General features: G+C 36.2%; 2 protein-coding genes and 1 non-coding gene across 4 annotated transcripts; 1 reads left to right on the forward strand and 2 right to left on the reverse strand.

The window, feature by feature from the left end:
* Positions 1–55: 55 nt before the first annotated feature.
* On the reverse strand, positions 56–5,679 carry LOC106665977 (sodium/potassium/calcium exchanger 2-like). The gene is made up of 11 exons (XM_024229148.1): positions 5,590–5,679; positions 4,978–5,098; positions 4,716–4,892; positions 4,466–4,656; positions 4,259–4,406; positions 4,093–4,203; positions 3,975–4,034; positions 3,729–3,914; positions 613–714; positions 278–495; positions 56–219 (listed from the first exon to the last, which is right to left on the reverse strand). The coding sequence occupies exons 2-11, from the start codon at positions 5,078–5,080 to the stop codon at positions 130–132; spliced, it is 1,386 nt and encodes a 461-aa protein (XP_024084916.1). The 5' UTR covers positions 5,081–5,098; positions 5,590–5,679; the 3' UTR covers positions 56–129.
* Positions 5,679–19,030, forward strand: LOC106665906 (protein takeout-like). 2 transcript variants are annotated; one of them, XM_024229149.1, is made up of 6 exons: positions 5,679–5,779; positions 13,635–13,724; positions 16,225–16,372; positions 16,555–16,691; positions 16,762–16,917; positions 18,806–19,030. In XM_024229149.1, the coding sequence occupies exons 2-6, from the start codon at positions 13,655–13,657 to the stop codon at positions 18,952–18,954; spliced, it is 660 nt and encodes a 219-aa protein (XP_024084917.1). In that variant the 5' UTR covers positions 5,679–5,779; positions 13,635–13,654; the 3' UTR covers positions 18,955–19,030. The 2 variants fall into 2 exon arrangements, with proteins under 2 accessions (XP_024084917.1, XP_014248197.1); XM_014392711.2 differs by lacking the exon at positions 5,679–5,779 and adding an exon at positions 12,963–13,422 and having other exon boundaries at positions 18,806–19,029.
* On the reverse strand, positions 17,048–17,129 carry Trnas-cga. Its single transcript has one exon. It is a non-coding gene; the product is annotated as a tRNA-Ser (tRNA).
* Positions 19,031–19,266: the final 236 nt, after the last annotated feature.

Below are 19,266 nucleotides of genomic sequence, written 5' to 3' on the forward strand. Positions count from 1 at the left end.
TTATGGAATTATGATGTAAATCCTTTTTTCTAGGTAGATTGAAAGAAAACGAAAATGTGTTTGTACAGTTTCTTTTTTATTTAAAGGAATCGACCGTAGATGCGATAGACAACCCGACTAGTCGCAGATTCAGTCGTTTTCTTTGAAGAATACGTTCATCTCAATTAGAGCGGAGAGTACTGCTAATACAATGTAGACGAACAGACAAACATAGCCAACCTGAAAATCACATAATCGTTAAAAAATAAAAATAAATCGCAAAACAGTTTATATTTACAGTTCTATTGAGTCGGAATTTGCTGAACACGGCTGAACAGTATAAAACGATAATGGAAACGATAAGGAGCACTGACGTGTAGGCTATACCCCTTGAACCAATATGCACACTGTGCTCCTTACTGAATCCCGCTCGCAATAGCCATGGTACACCGAGGCAGACGAGCGTATCAAAAATGCTCGAGCCCATACTGTTTGAAAGTGCCATTGCTCCATCTCCTGTTTTTTAGACACATTTTCATTTTTTGATCGATGTAAAATAAATAATTAGTACTGTACAAAATAAAATGTGATATACAAGTTTTGAAATTACTAGGCTTTTTATTTCTTTTTTACCTCTCCTTGCTACAATGACACTTGATGCTGCTTCAGGAACTCCCATACCGATTGCAATAAATGTAAGACCAAGAAAAGAATCCGATATATTCAGCTCAAAACCTGAAGGATAATCAAACAAAATTAACTTATTGTTATAATTGGAGAAATGGTTCTCTAAAAGTTTTGCTAAAATGCTTTGCATTTTTAAAAGGATTTGTACACTTAGGAAGACCTTATCTTGTCTTATAAAAAAAGGCATTAAAAAGAAAATAAAGTCATTTTTGGGTACAGATCTGGCATCTAAGAAAGAAAAGACTTCGCATTACTAGGTGATGCGCTGCTTAGGTTAGGTCGTAAATCACAATTCAATAATTATTCAGAAATCGTGAGATGCGATCTGGTGTGATGCAGGTTTCAGAAAAACATTTTCTTTATCGTGCCAACGTTTCAGTCTTTATTGAGATCATCTTCAGGGTGTGGGATTTACAAACATTGTTGTTAACATTGTTACAAACATCGGTCTTACATCCCAATATCTGGACAAGAGAGTAAAGCAACATATCTATGATTGCAGAAAACCCAAGCAAAATCCTACAGCACTCGCTACCCACCATTTTGAACACAAACACAATTTCGACTTCAAAAATCCAAAAATATTACACACAGAACAAAACAAACATAAACGTAATTTTTTAGAAATGGTTTATATCAACAGAGATAAACACAGCAACAATTACAGAAGAGATACATGTTAACTCAGTTGCAGCTACGCCAATATCATTAATCACATTCAATATAGATAACATACATATATCAATTGTTGCTGTGTTTATCTCTGTTGATATAAACCATTTCTAAAAAATTACGTTTATGTTTGTTTTGTTTGTGTGTAATATTTTTGGATTGTTGAAATCGAAATTGTGTTTGTGTTCAAAATGGTGGGTAGCAAGTGCTGTAAGATTTTGCTTGGGTTTTCTGCAATCATAGATATGTTGCTTTACTCTCTTGTCCAGATATTGGGATGTAAGACCGATGTTTGTAACAATGTTAACAACAATGTTTGTAAATCCCACGCCCTGAAGATGATCTCAATAAAGATCGAAACGTTGGCACGATTAAGAAAATGTTTTTCTGAAATCTACATCACACCAGACGCATGTCACGATTTCTGAATAATTATCGATTAACGGTCACTAATCACGACACATTTCTAAACAATTCAATGTTATTCCATGAAATGGAGAAAATATATGAGTGCAAAGCATTTTAAGGCCTTCAAAAAAAAAAATACAATTTTGAGGACTGATCTTGCATTTTGTTTTAATCTAAGAAAGAAAAAGACTTTTCATTGCCAGGGAACGCACTTGAGCTTAGGTTAGGTTGTAAATCACGATTCAATGTTATTTCATGAAATGGAGAAAATATGAGTGCGAAGCATTTTAAGACCTTCAAAAAAACAATTTTGGGGACTTATCTTGCATTTTGTTTTAATTTAAGAAAGAAAAAGCCTTCTCATTAATAGGGAGTGCGCTTAGGTTAAGTTTCACATCTTGATTCAATGTTATTCCATGCAGTGGAGAAAATATATGAGTGCAAAGCATTTTAAGGCCTTCAAAAAAACAATTTTGGGGAATGATCTTGCATTTTGTTTTAATGTAAGAAAGAAAACGACTTCTCATTAACAGGGAATACTCTTAGGTTAGGTTGTACATTATGATTCAATGTTATTCCATGAAGCAGATGTGAAGCGTTTTAAAGCTTTCAACACTCAATTTTGAGCACATGCCTTGCATCAATTGAAAGATTATTTCTCCCTGAGGAGTTGAAAGGATCAGTATTTCAGTATCAGAAGGGGCTTTGGAACTCCTCACACTTTTTTACTGATTCCATACTATCTAACCTAGTCTACATCCCCCAAACCAAGCTGGAACAGCTTAGCCAAGGTTAGATGGAAATAAGCGAACACCAGATACGAGTCGATCTCTGTTTTTACAAAGAAATCTGTTGGGGTTGACTTTGAAAAACCCTAGTCGTGGAAATTTACAGACTCCCCCCCCCCCAAAAAAAAAGTAGAGGCTGTAAGGTCTTAGGAAAAGACAAGCAACAAGGAAAAATTGCTCCTGAACATGATGGAGCTGAAATGAGCAAAATGTAAGGGACTAAAGAGGTTCTCTAATTCGAGAGAGAAAAAAAATCTGCTATCCATGCCTTCAAGAGGTGAGGGCACAGTAACATAGTAAAGAAAAGGCAATAACACTGTCAGAACAGCAACTTAGCAGAAGACCATCAGCAAAGAGACAGGAAATGGGAATCCTCTGGAAAAGGACCAAAAATTCGAAGAACCTTCACAGAAATTACAATTAATTAAGGTTTTTAGTTGGGATAAAAAAAGTCAATGGCACGAGCGGGATTCAAACCCACGATCTTTGGCTAGATACGCCGTCGTATCTAGCCAAAGATCGTGGGTTTGAATCCCACTCATGCCATTGACTTTTTATCTCAACTAAAAACCTTAATTAATTGTAATATATTAATTGGTCAAGCGGACCACGAAATTAGTGAACTTCACAGAAATGTATGCATCATTCCTCGAATGTGCATACAAACACTCCTGAGCAATTAAATGTGAGTCAGGAGTGCTGCTAAGGAAAACAGAGGATGTTGAAATAAATATAAAACTAGCCACCAATAAAAAAAAATTGTTAGCCATTAACTTTGCAGATTTCCTAGAGGCTTGAGTACAACCTAGATAAAAATTGAACATCCTGGGAAGCTGCACGTCGTAGAGAAAGACCACAAGCCACAGTCGTACTTCCAAAACTTTGATCAGAAAAAAACGACACCAAAGAGCAATCTCTCAGACTCGAAAAAGCAAAACAAGGGCTTCCAAGTTGAAGCCTGGAAAATTGTCAACATGAACAATGAGGATGGTGGTAAAACTTTACATCAAATCGTAAAGGATGACAAAGGAGTCAGAAAAACCTAGTTGCTTCACTGTAGACATTAAATAATCACCCTATCATCATGAAAATTTGTTTTTACATACAATCTGGCTACTATTTTTAAGTTTAAAGCAATTATGCTGTGAGTATATTATTGTAATTAAATCATTTATAGACATCATAAATAAGTACCTGCAATGGTGATCATCCAAGCGACGACGTACGATATGATTCCAATCCATACGAGGCAGATTACGAATGTAACTGGATACAGCTTGTATCCGCAGACTTCCTTATGTGGCAACGGCACGGTTGCTCGTAGGATAGTATCAATAGGGAAAGTAATAATTCGTGAAAGCACCTTCCACCATGGAATCGCTGATAAAATAATAAAAAAATACATTTTCTACGATTACCATTAAACTATCACATGCTTACCATCATCTTCAGAAAATTCTGAGCATGTATCATCATCTCCACCATATGATAGTATTGAATCTGGGAGGAAAAAAAATTATGACTGGGTGTTATGATTGAACAAAGAAAAAATACTAACGTGATTTAAGGAGGATTGGAATTTTTGTCTCACGATCCTCTGATGTATTCTTTATACAGTAATTGAGCAAATCTTCAGTTTTTGTCCGTAAAAGTGTATTTATACTCAAAACTGAAATATTAAAGAATTAAAAAAAAAATTTTTTAAATTATTATTTTCTGCTTACATAAAAGGTATAATAGGTATATTGAAACAAGTATAAGTCCTTCATGCCATGCAATCATGTTATCGGTCAATGAAATAGTTAAAATTAGTAGTGATGTGCAGTAGAATATTGTGTCTCTCGTTAGCGCCCAAGCGTTCAGCCGGATCGTCTGAAAATTTAAACAAATGAGAAGGGAAATTTAATCACATCGGCATGATTTCAAATTACGTTTTGCGAAGTCAATAAAATGCACAGCGCTGGTACTGCGAGGGTGTTAAAAAGGCCGCAGCCGACTATGGTACCGATCCCGATGTCCCCTTCCGTCACGAACGTGCCTATGATATTCATAAACAAGTCAGGCGAGGAGACGGCCGCAGCCATGAGTGTCGCTCCGGCGACATCTGAAGAAAGTCCGATCTCTGAAGAGAAAAAAAAAATGTAACAAAAAAATTTATAATTTTTTTTTTTTAATTCTTACTTCTTCCTATGACTTTAATCGTCGATATAAAATAACAATCACAGACTTTGACTAGAAATAAAAACAGGTATGATACGATGATCAGAGTTATCACAGTTGACAGAACCACCCCTCCTGGGAAAGAGATTTGTACAAAGTGAGGGACGGAATTTGTAGAGTTCAATTCTTTGTTACTATCTAGAAACAGACAACAATTAAAAAGTATACTTAACAATAACAAATAGCAGACAATATTTAAAAAAAAAAAATAATAATAAAGTACCTAAAATTGATGTACTATCATAGGTGAAATTACTTTCTAAACTAGCTTCCGAATATAAAAATAAGTTAAGAGCCACAGCCGATAGTAATGAGTATTGTGCCATTTCTTTATGATTCGCTTTCTGAAAAAAAAAAATCTCTTAATTTCTTGGTTTTTGATGTCATCCTTTATTCAACAGTTCTTCTCCATCTCAAATTAAAAATGTTAGGATGTCCTCAAGAAGTAAATTCTAAAGTGTTTGGATCAATTGGAGCCTCCTTTCCCCCATGGAATCCATGGGTAGTTCTACAATGTCCTATTCTTAGGTGTGCGAAAACTTTTTCCTCTTTACAGAAGGTTCAAAAAGCAGAGGGCTATTAGCTTATATTTTTATTTCCATTAGTTTATTATGGTTAGGAATGGTTAGGGGTTAGCTTCACTTATTTTTTGACATATGAGAGTAAGTCTTCCAGCTAATTGAAGCTAATTCCAGCATTCTCTATCTTATTTTTCAACACATCCACATATCTTAATTTCTCTATTTTCTCTTCCTACTCTTAAAAAAAATAATAATAATAATAAAAATAATAATAATAATAAAAATAATAATAAAAAAAAATATGCATAACGTACGATAGTTTTTCCCAAGTTATGATGGTGTGGAGTCAAGGAATAATAAGGATATGTACAAAGTGTAGAGACACAAATCCAAATCGAAGAATTTCACAATAGTTGTATAAACTGTTTATAAATATTGCAAGAGCAAAGATAAGTTCATGAACGAAAGTCCTATCTTAAGAAATATCTCATGATCTCAGTCAAGGTTTGATCGATTTTTTGTTGTTTGCTTTTTTTATTTTGTATATAAATAGATAAATGTCTAAATCTGTTCTATATTTGTTTTATCACAACAGTTTTTTTATTATATAATTTTTTCATGAACCAACACTAGACCAGTCTAAAAATTTGTATATAATATGTATAAATTAGTTTGATTAATTAATTAATTTTATGGCAGCTTCCAAAATCCAAATACAGTTGAATAATAATGTTTTATATATGATGAAATATTTAATAATAACTTGACCTACATGGCCATGAGATAAATTTTGCATATAGAATTTTTTTTAAATTAATTTAATTTTCCCTTTCAGATTAGAATTTAGTATTACATCTAGGAATAAATCAGCAATAATGATCTGTCATAATCTAAAAGTGATTAAATTTGCCGAAAAAACATTACTGCATGTCTTTTCTTTCTTGTAGGCAGGGTGTTCGCAGAATGTCAACAAAAGAAAGTAAATTTATTTATAGACGTCCTTATCCTAGCTGACCTTTAAGATCAAAACTGGCCCATTATCTCTGAGAAAGGTTTTTGAACGCGTATGTGCTGGAACTGGTTTTGTCTTGTCTAAGGTCGGAATATTCCCAATATGTAGGATAGGTGTCAATCTCTATCCGGACCACCTTGGCGACGGTCCATTTCGGCATTGGTGAAAGATTTCGCCTAAAAAATGGGGTAATCTTGAATTTTTTTGGTCTGAAGGTCTGGCGAAAAGAGTGGTGATGTGGTCGAAGGTTTGTTCAAATTTTGGACAAACCAGAAAATCAATCAGTAAAAATATGATTATTGTCAATATTATTTAACTTATTTCCGATCTCGTGGCTAAAAAAAAGAAAAAGGGAGATAAGAAAAGACCAAGAGGAAGGAAAAGTGAGAGAAAGTGAGAAAGAGAGAGAGAACTGAGTGAAAGGATAAAAAAGGATTAGTGGGGAAAAAGATAAGAATTAGATTGAGAAATGAAAATATAAATATGGATAGAAAATAAGCTGTGAAGAAAGGTATAAAAATTACTAAAGATACAGATATAGAGAAACAGAATGAGAGAGATGGAGGAGAGAGAGAGAGGCGAATGGAAAGAGTAAAAAAGAAGTACTGGAAAAAGGGAAGAATTAGGGAGAGAAATGAAGATATAAATATGAATAGAAAATAAGTTAAGAAGAAAGATATAAAAATTACTAAGGAGAAAACTATGGAGAGTGAGAATGAGAGAGAAAGAGGGGGGGGGTTGAGAAAGAAAGAACTGAAACTGAATGAAAAGATAAAGAAGAAATAGAAAAAAGAGAAGAACTAGACAGAGAAATAAAGATATAAATATGAATAGAAAAATAAGCTAGGGGGAAGTTTTAAAAATTAATAAAGATATAGAGGGTGAGAAGGAGAACAAGGGAGAAGAGAAACAGAACCAAAAAAATGGTAAAAGAGATGGTAAAAAAGAAATAGGAAAAAGGGAAAAAGAGAAGAAATATGGTTATAAATGAAGATATAAATCTGGGTAGAAAATAGTCTAATAAATATAATAAGTAATAGGAACAATATCGTATAATAATAAAATATAAATATTCTAATAAGAGGAAGGTATAAAAAATTACTGAAGATAGAAATATGGAGAGTGAGAGAGAGGGAGTGAGTGAGAGAGAGAGAGAGAGTGAGTGAGTGAGAATGAGTGAGTGAGTGAGACGGAAGGAGAGAGTGAGGGGAGGGAGAGTGAGCGAGTGAGTGAGTGAGAGTCAGTGAGTGAGTGAGACGGAAGGAGAGAGTGAGGGGAGGGAGAGTGAGTGAGTGAGTGAGAGAGAGTGAGCGAGTGAGAGAGAGTGAGCGAGTGAGAGAGAGAGTGAGCGAGTGAGAGAGAGTGAGCGAGTGAATGAGTGAGAGAGAGTGAGAGAGACAGTGAGTGAGTGAGTGAGTGAGAGGGAGGGAGATAGCGAGGGGGAGTGAGTGAGAGAGCGAATGAGTGAGTGAGTGAGTGAGAGGGAAGGAGAGAGTGAGGGGAGGGAGAGAGTGAGGGGAGGGAGAGTGAGTGAGTGAGAGGGAGGGAGATAGCTAGGGGAGTGAGTGAGCGAGCGAATGAGTGAGTGAGTGCGTGAGAGGGAAGGAGAGAGAGAAAAGAGGTATGAAACTAGAGAAAATGTAAAACTAAAAGAGAACAATTAAAGAAATAAATGAAAATATAAAGATGAGTAGAAAATAAGCTAGGGGAAAGATATAAAAACAATTACTAAATATATCGATATAAAGAGCTTGAGTGAGGAAGTGAGTGAGTGAGGTATCCTCTTTTGAATAAAATATTCACTTATTAAAATATTCAATTATATGATATATATAAAATATATCAAAGGCAAAAACGAAAAAATTCTTTTAAAAATAGCGATTAAAAATACTGCGACGATCTAAAAAAAAATTTGTGCAATAAACAAGTGCAAGAATGAGGTCTGAAATATATCAGATACATAAAATATAATAAAAAGTTTCAAAAAATACCTTTGGAAGTCAATGTCTTTCTCTATTGTAAATTGGCTGAGGCTGGGTGCTCACGGTTGAAATCCGATCTCCTAAATGCCGGCAATACTCGTCCCCGCTGAGGCTAAATAATCCCGAAAAGAGTTCAAAAGTCGATCCGCGTATCACCTTTCCTATTGTTGACGGCACTTATCTCCTATTTTGAAAATTTTCCCATAGGAAATGAAAGTGACAGGAAAGAACCTTCCTTCCTTGAAGATATGGGACAGGAAAGGGACGACACGACTAAGGAAGTTATGTAAAAATAATATTGAAAGAAGGAAAGGAACAGCACAGAATCCAAATATTGTTTCATTCTTCCCCTAAGTTAAATTTTCCAATTTATTCTTAATGTATAATTAATAAACCAATAAACAATAAAGAAGAAAAAATTATAATAATTTTTAAATATCTTCTAGCTGAAATTTTTTGTGAACCTGAAATATCGAAAAGTGATTTTTGTTTGTTGAAGAGGAAACAGGCTGCGAATTAAAATATATTTTTCAAAAATACACACAAACATTCCACCCAATTGATTTTTTTTTTCATTTTCTCGATAAAATAAAATTCTGCACTTAGTCTCATTGTTTTTATCAATAAATATTTGTTTATGCTATGTTTTAAAATGGGAATATCAATTCGAGGTAAACACATTTAATCTTTAATCCAAAACAAGGATAAAGGATTATTCAATGTTTACTTTTTACGGAATTTAAAATGTATATTCAGTTTCATTTGTATTCTGAAGCAATAAACTGTTTAGTTTTCATCTTTGTTTTCTTAATTTCAATTTTTAAACTTAAAAATGCCACTTAGTGCCGAGGATGTTGCGCATGGTGTGGCACTTATTGATGATGGACGTTCCATCAGGTATGAGGCTTTTGCTACGGAGTTGCCTACGAAATTCTGTGAGATGCCGTTACGTTTTCTTGAAATTGGGTCCTACCATAGAAGGCCCGGTTATGGACCCTTAGGGTAACAGTACCACAGGGACGCTTTTTGACTATGAGAATTTTACGAAACCGGCACCATGCAGTTGTTCAAGCGATTCATCAGCTCCAGGAAGTTCGAGGTGTCCAAATTTCTGAACGCACTGCTCGAAGAAATTAAAACAGTATGGACTGATGGTTTTTCGCCCCGTAAGAGGACCAGAATTTACCAGAAAACACGGAGTTGCACAGCTCCCATTTGCTCGAGAACACAGCCATTGGTCTTTGGACGATTGGTTTGCTGTACTTTTTACAAATGAGTGTAGATTTGCTCTACGATCTCCAGATGGACGTGAAAGAGTGTGGAGAAGGCGAAATGAAAGGTACGAAGCCTGGAATTTTTTCCAGAGCCAACCTTTTCAACGTAGCTCAGTGGATGAAATTTTGGATCATCACGCGTTGCTTATCTTCGATGAAATCAGCGACAATCCAATGCTAATGCTCTATAATGGCCGTCCACATGTCGCTCGCATAGTACATACCTTCAACAGCATAACAGTCTTGGCCTGGCCAGCCCCGACTTGAACCCAATTGAACATTTATGGGATAACCTCAAAAGACGAATAAGCGCACGTCCATCACTTCCTGATACACTCCACCATCTTGAAAGGACTCTTCGTGAAGAATGAGCTAACCTCCAGCAAAGAGACTTTCGCAGTGGTAGATAGTAATGCCGAGTTGTGGTCGAGACAAGGGCAAGAGGAGGAAATACGCGTTATTGAAATGTTAATTAAAAATCTAAAACAAAATTAAAACAAATTTTATCTGTCTGTCTTTTTTAATTTTTATTTTCCTCAGCAATTTACTTTTTTTTTACTTTTTTAGATAAATACTCAATTATTAAACGTTAAAAAACGTGAAATTTTGATTAAAATATAAAAATATATACAAATCAAGTTATATTACAAGTGGGTGGAATTTTTTGCCTGTCAATGTATATTTTGTATTCATACATCTTGTTACGTTATTATTAATATCGATTATTAAATCGATTAGGTTTCGTGGTCTGATTGACCAAATAAATTCTTTTCAATTAATTAATCTTTATGTAAGGTATTGGTTGTCATAAAAAAGTCAGTGTCACGAGCGGGATTCGAACTCACGTCCTTCGGCTAAATACGCCGCTGCTCTACGCGACTTCTCGATAGCTCAACTGGTAGAGCAGCGGCGTATTGAGCGGAAGATCGTGGGATCGAATCCCGCTCGTGACACTTACTTTTTTATCTCAACCAAAAACCGTACATAAAAAAGAATAATTAATTGAAAGAAGGAACTTACTTGGTCAATTTACCACAAAACATAAATGGATTAATTATAATAACAAATTTTTGAAAGTCAATAGAATGGGCTTTCCATTTTGAAAAAAAATGCATTGTTTTAGATTTGTTCCGTTTGTAATTTATACAAAGTGCAAGAGGATTATCCGAAAATTGTATAAATATAAATTCACTAATTTCGTGGTCCGTTTAACCAATTAATATATTACAATTAATTAAGGTTTTTAGTTGAGATAAAAAACAAATCGGACACCAACTTCCCATCTCAATCGCACCTTTTGAATTTTCCCTCCTTTTTGCCATTTTTCAAATGTCGTGTAATCGGATTGGATTCTCGGCGACAAATGAAATGGCCACGGAGAGCTTTAGTGAAGTATACTTCATTTTTAATCATTAAATTCACTAATTTCGTGGTCCGCTTGACCAATTAATATATTACAATTAATTAAGGTTTTTAGTTGAGATAAAAAAGTCAATGGCACGAGCGGGATTCGAACCCACGATCTTCGGCTAGATACGCCGCTGCTCTACCACTTGAGCTATCGTGACCTCGATCCACTCGGACACTAACTTCCCATCTCAACCCCACCTTTTGAATTTTCCCTCCTTTTTGACATTTTTCAAAAGTCATTTCATTTGTCGTCAAGAATCCAATCCGATTACACGACATTTGAAAAATGTCAAAAAGGAGGGAAAATTCAAAAGGTGGGGTTGAGATGAAAAGTTAGTGTCCGAGAGGGTCGAAGTCACGATAGCTCAAGTGGTTGAGCAGCGGCGTATCTAGCCGAAGATCGTGGGTTCGAATCCCGCTCGTGCTATTGACTTTTTTATCTCAACTAAAAACCTTAATTAATTGTATAAATATACTTTTACTTTTCCATGACCATTAGTACTTGAGTCAATTAATGGTTGAGTTTTTGACATCTTGTATAAGGTGTTTTGCATACCCACAAATCTAAGCTCTTCGTTAAGCTTAAGTGCTTAAGTTCCCATGTGTATTCTTTGGTCTCGTCTTTTCCTCTCCCACGAGTAGAAATTTCAGCTTGCATAGACTTTCTCACCAACAGAGAACATGTTCTGCAGTATCATCTAACTGGCAATATCTGCATATGCTTTCAGAGTTTATACATTCGCCTGGGTATACAGTGTCTAGTTAGCAGTCCTAATACTATTCTAGCCCTAACACATCCTAGGTTTGGGAGTTCTATCATTAATTTCTGCTTTGGTCCTTTGATGAACGTTTTCGCATGCATCCTGGAATACAATTTCATTGAACCGAGGACTTATTCTTAACCCATTGTCTGATGGATCCGTTTTGGGCAATTTGGCATGCAAAAGGGTTCAGGATTGATAGGTGTCTTAAGCAAACTTTCCTCGGCCTCCTCATTGCCTGACTGCCCTGGTATCTAAAAAAGGTGTAAGACAGGTCCTTCATGCAATCCCAAATGGATCTGGGCTTTACTACCAATGATATAGTTGCCTTTTAGTGCTGCCTGGCTGTCTGATTAGTTGGCTATTATTTTGATGGTAATACCCAGCATTTTGATCCCTAGCATAGAATGAATGTCATATTGCCCAAGTACGAATTCTAGTCCTTGCTTTGACTCCATCGATTTCTTCACCCATACTCAGCCTGAGAGACATCTGTCTACCAGTTATAGTCGACATCATACCTTTCTCTTTTTTTCATCTCAACCAAGATCTTACATTAAAAAAATAATTAATTGAAATAATTACAATTGTCAATTAGACCACTAAACCTAAATGGATTAATATTTTTAATTATCCCTTAGAAAATCCTCCATTGATTACCTTATATTTGGTCAGTTTTTAAGGATTAGAGGTAAATACAACATATCAATCATTTGAATTTATAATTGGATTTTATAAAAATATTTTAATATCCCATCTCTTTTTTATTGGCTTTTCTGTAAAGTTTCTTTCTAACTTTCAGGTGATTTAATTATTTTTACCAATAATATTCGTAGTATCGGTGTTATTTACGATTGCGATGTAATATATCGATTTCTTTTTATATTAAAACTTTATATTTCCAAAATAAACTATAACTTACAAAATTATCGTCGAGAATTGTTTTTTGATTACATTAATACCGATTTTTCTTTAACAAAATGGCAACTATTTTCCCGTTTAAATGTTGTTGTTTTTTTGTACAAAAATAGTCTGAAATAGAACAATCGGCGGATCATTCATAAAAGGCGATTTGACATTCAACCGTAGTCTATAAAGCTGAAAGTTTCAGATTATTCACCTCCCGGTTTCACGGACTTGAACTTCAAACTCTCCCATGGAATTGACAAGGTGGAAAGGGGGGGGGGACCGATCGGACTTTATAAACAATAAAAAAAGATCGCTTTTTTTTCTAAACACAATCCGGTTTGGTATTTAAAAAACAGGAAGAATTCTATCTACTTCCGCCTCTATAAAAGATCCGGTCGATTTTTTTTGTTTTCAGGGCCTCTTCTTCATTCGTTCGATGAAAGTCGAAGACCTGATCCTTTCCCGTTTTGTTAATTATTGACCTTAAATAAATATTATAATCTGGTCGCATTGAAAAGTCATTTTATAACAGCCGGCATGTCATTTAAAAAAAAATCGTTTAAAGGTCTTCACGAGAAACAAAGTGAGGCGAACAGCGGAGAAGGAAGTGATTCCGGAATAAATTAAGGATAGGAAGAAATAAGTCCAGTTTACCGGTGGAAATGTTTCACTTAGCCTTGTGCCCTGTTGCTTTAAAAGCTTACAAAAATAGCGAAACGGTCCAGTTACAATCACGGACCGAAAATCATGAAGTCTATATTGCTACTAGCCTGCGCGGGTCTCGCCTTAGCCAAAGTTCGTAAGTAGCCAATTTTAACAATTTAACCGTGGTATATGGAAAAGGAAACGATAAAAAAGATTCGACTGTAAAGGTTTTTCTTAGAGTACAGACTTCTCTGGAAAATCTGAACCGGTACAAAACTTCGACCTAAATTTATCAACTATTTTTCTTAATTCTTCTAATACTCCCCCTCCCCAAAAAAAATCAACTAAACAAAATTTCTTTTTCAGAAACATCATGGAAGAGCTGCATGGGGGAGAAAGATACTGAAAAATGCCTCAGCGGGGCGATCGAGGAGGCGATAAAATCACTTAAACACGGTAAAAATCATCACTGAAATTAAATCCACGTAGTAACTTTTTTTATTATCAAATATATGCAAGTTTCAACTTAGTGTGCGAGAAAATCCTTTCAACGGCCTTTGGGTTCTGTTATTTTGGAGTTTGGGTCCGCCCTGTCGCATCTATGCCCTCGCGAAACGCCTATTGTCAGATTGTTCATATCTTGTTAGTTATGTCATATTAAACATTTTATTTGTCAATATATATTTACTGTTTATCCGTGCTGGATAGCTTTCTGATCAATTCAACTTTGTGTCCGTCTAATCTCGTTCTTACTCAATTAAGAATCTAAATACAAAAAAAATGCTCGATTAACTCGACTTGTTATCAGCAATGATCGCTAATTTGAATGTTATTTATGAGGAATATCATGGCCGTCTTGTTACTATCACAAAGGTAAGAATCGTATATGTTACTATTAATATCGTGAGAAATTCATGCGTCAGCTTCGTGTGCCTAATGCTCAGTCTACAAATGACAATTGTTCAAATGGGACAGAGTTTGATGTCAATTTTGAACAAGCCGAAGTTAAGTCCTATGGGTGTTCAGCTCAGTTATTCCTTCTGGGGTAAAATTGTCTCGCCTGTACCTTTGGTCAATTTGAAATAAAACACAAAAACCTGAAACACTTCACCGAATCCATTTTTGTTATTCAATCCCGTCAGTTATTTAAATTCTTGGGTCCGCCTGGTCTCGCCTGAACCTTTAGCCAATTTAAAATATAACAGAAAACTAAAACACCTTACCAAATCCGTGTTTATTTATTTTTTAAAATTTATTTTATTTTATTTGTTTTTTTGTTTTTTTTTGCTTTGTTTTGGAACATTCAGCAAGAGTACGGACCTCTGAAATATCAAATTCCATTTTTTAACATGACTAGAAATTCAGAATCATAAAGCAATGAATAAATAACAAGTAACGAGAGCAATAAATATTGATCAACCACCATAAGTACTAAAGATCAAAAATTCGGTACGAAAACAACCACAACAACAAAGGATAAATGAAGACAAACAACAATGAACAAATAAAAGTGCAGACCTACCAAATAACAAATTACATTTTGATAAAACTAACAATTTGAAGACACAAATCACACTATCACACACTATCAACTAACTACAATAAATACTACAGAATAAATTACAAAATAAATAAAGATCAACCTCTCGGGAAGCCAGTAGCCGTCCTACAAGGCGGGGATCCCCGCCGGCCGCAGAACGCCAGCCCCGGGAAGGCTCTCGTCCACACTTTACACAATTTAAAAGGCTACTGTTCTTCATAAAACCGGTGTTTCAGGAGGATGTGGATAAAAACCATTTACAAATATGACGCATGGTCTTATGGAAAAGTCCACATCCCGGGGAATAAATGCCCAGCGCGTTTAGAGAGCCCGACCCGAAGACAGCTCCGTATCCGGGCTGAACCCCAAGGGGATTGAACCTCTACCTTAACGATTTCACGTTTACACGTTGATGTCACTGTTTTGTAAGAACGAATATATGACCTGGTATACGTCCACTCTGTTAAGAGCAAGTAGGCTCTCCCAGCTGGTGTTTATTGTTCAATCGACTTAAATTACCACGGTGTGGACTTAAAGCCCCGATGGTTTTTAGGTTATTGGGTCCGCCTAGTCTCGCCTGAACCATTAGCCAATTTGAAATACAACAGAAAACTAAAAAACCTTACCAAATCCGTGTTTTTTGTTCAATCGACTTAAATTAAAACGGTGGGGACTTAAAACCCCGTCGGTTATTTATATTCTCTTAGCTTTTAGCGAATTTGAAATAGCACAAAAACCTAATACCACCTAAACAAATTTTTATTATTCAATCGACTTAAACTGCCAAGGTGTGGACTTAAAGTTCTGCTCGATTATTTTGTCTTGGGTCCGCCTAGTCTCGCCTTAGCTTTTAGCGAATTTGAAATACACCTAAAACACTTCCAAATCCATGTTTATTGTTCAATCGACTCAAATTACCACGATGTGGGCTTAAAGCCCCGTCGCTTATGAAATTCTTGGGTCCGCCTAGTCTCGCCTGAACCTTTACCCAATTTGAAATAAAACCCAGAAACCTGAAACTCTTTACCAAATCTATGTTTATTTTTTAGTCGGCTTAATCCACACAGCGGGACTTAAATCGTAGTTCTGCTCAATTATTAAGTTCTTAGGTCTACCTGAACTGTACTCAGATATAAGTTGGTTTAAAACAGTTAATTTAACGATTTTTTTAATTATTGCGGCTAACTCTGTACGTTATAAAATGGGTGTGTCAGGATGTATTTATCACGGAAATTAAATATTGATTAGGTCGATAGGTTTAAACTTTTAAAAAGTTAGGTAATAGGCTTGATTATAGTCCAAAGTTCTAAAACAATATGCTTCGAAAGCGAGTACTTTAAGCTGACTTAATTTTGAAGTTTTTCCCTTGTGAAATAATAAGTGCCTGGAGAATATTAAAATAGGATTTTTTTCCAGGGAACCAAATGCTCGGAGTGATGCCGCTGGATCCTTTTGTCTTCAAAATGATCAACATCGAGCAGGGCAAAGGTCCGGTCATGATCAACCTCAAGTTCAAGAACTTCGAACTTCACGGTTTCGGCGACCCGAACGTCGACAAAGTCAGGTGAGACACGGGTTGCGCAACGATGCGGAAGTCGGATTAAGAAGTAGATCAAGATAGACCGGTTCGGGAAGGACGCGGTCTGTTGATTTTGCCACTTTTTGACTTCAATCTTTCGCGAGAGGGATTAAGTGATTTTAAGAAAAAGGCCGATTTAAAATTTACCAACGAACTTTTAATTTCAGATTCGACCCTGAAAAAGGACTTTTACAGTTCAGGATGAACACGACGAAAGACCTGGTGGCTAAGGGTGAATACTCGGCCAACGGGAAAATCCTCATCCTCCCCGTAGTCGGCGAGGGGAATTGCTCGTTGACTTTCGGTACAAACCGAATAATATTTTTTAAAAAAATCCTACTTCCTGTTTGACTTGAAAAATCCATTTTTTGCAGAAAATCTAAGCACGATGAACATGCTGAAGACGAGGAAGGTGAAAAACGACGACGACGAAGACAAGCATCTGGTCGTCGACGACTACACAATCAATTTCACGACGTCAAAGCTCAAGATGAACTTCGGAGGGATGTTCCACGGTGATAAAAGAATGGGTAAGCTACATAAAAAACTTAAGGGAAGGGATGAAAGATTTTCGACAGAGTTTGGTTCTACTTTCGACCTTCAAAGGTCTAAGGCTGCCTGTTCCTATGTCCGTTTCCGGACTTACACAGGATAAATAAACGCTGCGGACAGGATTCGAACCTGTGCGGGCAAAGCCCATTGGATTTCGAGTCCAACTCCTTAACCACTCGGACACCGCAGCCGAGTTAAATTCTACTTCTAAGTTCTACTTTCGACCTCTTGCCAAGTAGTATTTTAAGTCGTTTATACTATTCTATTCTTTTGAGAAATGGGAGTTTCAAGTCTTTTCTCTATGTAAAGTCCCTCCGTTGCCTCCAGTTTGCTAGTAAAGTTGTAGAGGATTGGAGGAGAGATGAAAGTCATTTGTTGGGAATTGGTTTTGTTGAATCTGATCCTCCATTTTTAAACTATTCTTCCACTCAGGAGTCCTGGAGGTTTCTGAAGGCTGCTGGGTCTGGGTTTGCTGAAAGAATGGAGCATGCTAGTCTTATGCAGTACTGCCATCAGAAGCCACTAAAAACAACAGCTCGACATCCGGACTTAGATAACAGCTGCCTCCTACACTTTGTACTAGAAACCACAACCACAACCCAGCACTAAAAGATGTTTAGCAATTTCGATTGTTTTGCACCTGATGAATCCATCCGGTGTGTAACCACTCCATCCAATATTTAGTTCCGCAGCATAATTTTGGGCAGTGGCGATTTTTGGTTTTGGTTCAAAGGGCGTTCGGGCTGCACAAGCTTTTGCCAGTTTGTCAGCATGTCCAACGCCTTCAATCCCCTCGCATCCTGGCACTCATATCCAGAGTTACTTGATTGTAGGAATGATAAACGTATTTGAAAAGATTGTCTGATTGCATTTTCCAAGAAGTTGGGCACTTTGAGTTGGAGGTGGAAAAATCTAAAGCCTTCAGAGAGCTTTGGCTGTCTGAGAATGTCTTTCTGTGGGCCCCTACACTCCGTACTCCTTCACAGCACCTGCTTCCACAACCATCCGGCTCATCGACACCCGCCACTGGCTCCCCACACTGCACACAGTTCCCTGCACGATAGTCAACGTTGCTCAACAGACCCATTGCAAAAGTGACTATCTTATAGCCCCAGTCACTAAATAGAGGATTTCCACCCGGGTTTCGGTGCCACGCTCGTCCCAAGGTTGGAAAAGCAAGCACTCGAGCAGCATTCAGCACACTCATGGGAGGATGCAATGTTGTCTACCACCCTGTAACACAATTAAAGTGCCTTATGTCGCCTGAACCCAATGGGAAGGAATAACACTATTGCTTTCAAGAATAGTATACAGTGTTTTCAATTTTTTCAAGGATTTTACCATGTAATTGCATCAATCTGATGATGCAATATGGCGTAGGAAGATACTGAGGTTTTGAAGTTTGGCAATTTGATGAATAATATTGGATTAGGAAATAGGCTATCGGTTCTAAGGATTAAGTTGTAAATAATTATAAGGACAATTATGGCTTTTTAGAAGGATTTCGCAAGTGGTGATATGGTGATAAAGTCAAATAATGATAAAGTTAAAGGAATATAAGTTAAATTATACAATACAAAACAAGACAATGATGCGGATTTTTATATGGAAAACAAAATGAAAGTAATCAAAACGGTGTATCGCTGGGTTTAAAGATTAGAGACAAGCCGTCGTCCTTTGGCAAATTGTGACGTTTCCTCTTATCGTCTGCAGGGATATACGTTGGGGGGGGGTTATGTTCGTTATTATTATTCTTATTATTTTTGTCACAAAGCTGGGAAATATTTACAGCCAAACTATTTTTTTTTTTTTCAAAAAGTGGACCAATCGTGTGTTAAAATCCATTAAGTCCTTACATTTTTTCAGGTAAACACATGAACGAATTCCTGAATGAAAACTGGGAAGTCATCCTGTCCGAGCTTAAACCGGCAATTTCAAAAGCTTTCGGGATGAACTTCAAGGAGGTGGCGAACAGAATCTTCAGCAAGATCGAAGTCGATGGGATGACTAACTGAAACCGTAAACCGGAACAAACCTATGCCCCTAAGACTGAGATATTTATATTTATTATTTAATTTATTTGTTCTTATTGTATGTTTAAAATAAAATAACGATTAGTTTTTCTTTTCATCCTTGGTTGTTGGCCATAGTCAAGTTTATTATGTACCGTACCTATGCTGTATGAAAACCTTTAATACAGCTTGTTCTTTGGGGTGATGAACCTGTAATTTGGTCTGCCAGACTAGCTCAGTGAGAACATACAGACAAAAATTGAACGGTTACGTCCAAATTACACATCCATTTCCAGAAGACCAAAAACAAAAGAA

Source organism: Cimex lectularius, unplaced genomic scaffold (genome assembly GCF_000648675.2).
Source record: "Cimex lectularius strain Harlan isolate CLEC.00 unplaced genomic scaffold, Clec_2.1 scaffold300, whole genome shotgun sequence".
Taxonomy (NCBI): Eukaryota; Metazoa; Arthropoda; class Insecta; order Hemiptera; family Cimicidae; genus Cimex; species Cimex lectularius.

Bases quoted from the DNA above. Each gene is read 5' to 3' on its own strand.
- LOC106665977 (XM_024229148.1), bottom strand. From the start codon at position 5,080: ATGGCACAATACTCATTACTATCGGCTGTGGCTCTTAACTTATTTTTA. The intron at 4,407-4,465 runs GTAATTTGAAAT...TTAAATTTTCAG, and splicing joins TTTTATTGACTTCGCAAAAC to ACGATCCGGCTGAACGCTTG. The intron at 496-612 runs GTAAAAAAGAAA...TCTAAAAAACAG, and splicing joins TGTCATTGTAGCAAGGAGAG to GAGATGGAGCAATGGCACTT.
- LOC106665906 (XM_014392711.2), top strand. From the start codon at position 13,371: ATGAAGTCTATATTGCTACTAGCCTGCGCGGGTCTCGCCTTAGCCAAA. The intron at 13,725-16,224 runs GTAAAAATCATC...ATTTTTTTCCAG, and splicing joins GATAAAATCACTTAAACACG to GGAACCAAATGCTCGGAGTG. The intron at 16,373-16,554 runs GTGAGACACGGG...TTTTAATTTCAG, and splicing joins CCGAACGTCGACAAAGTCAG to ATTCGACCCTGAAAAAGGAC.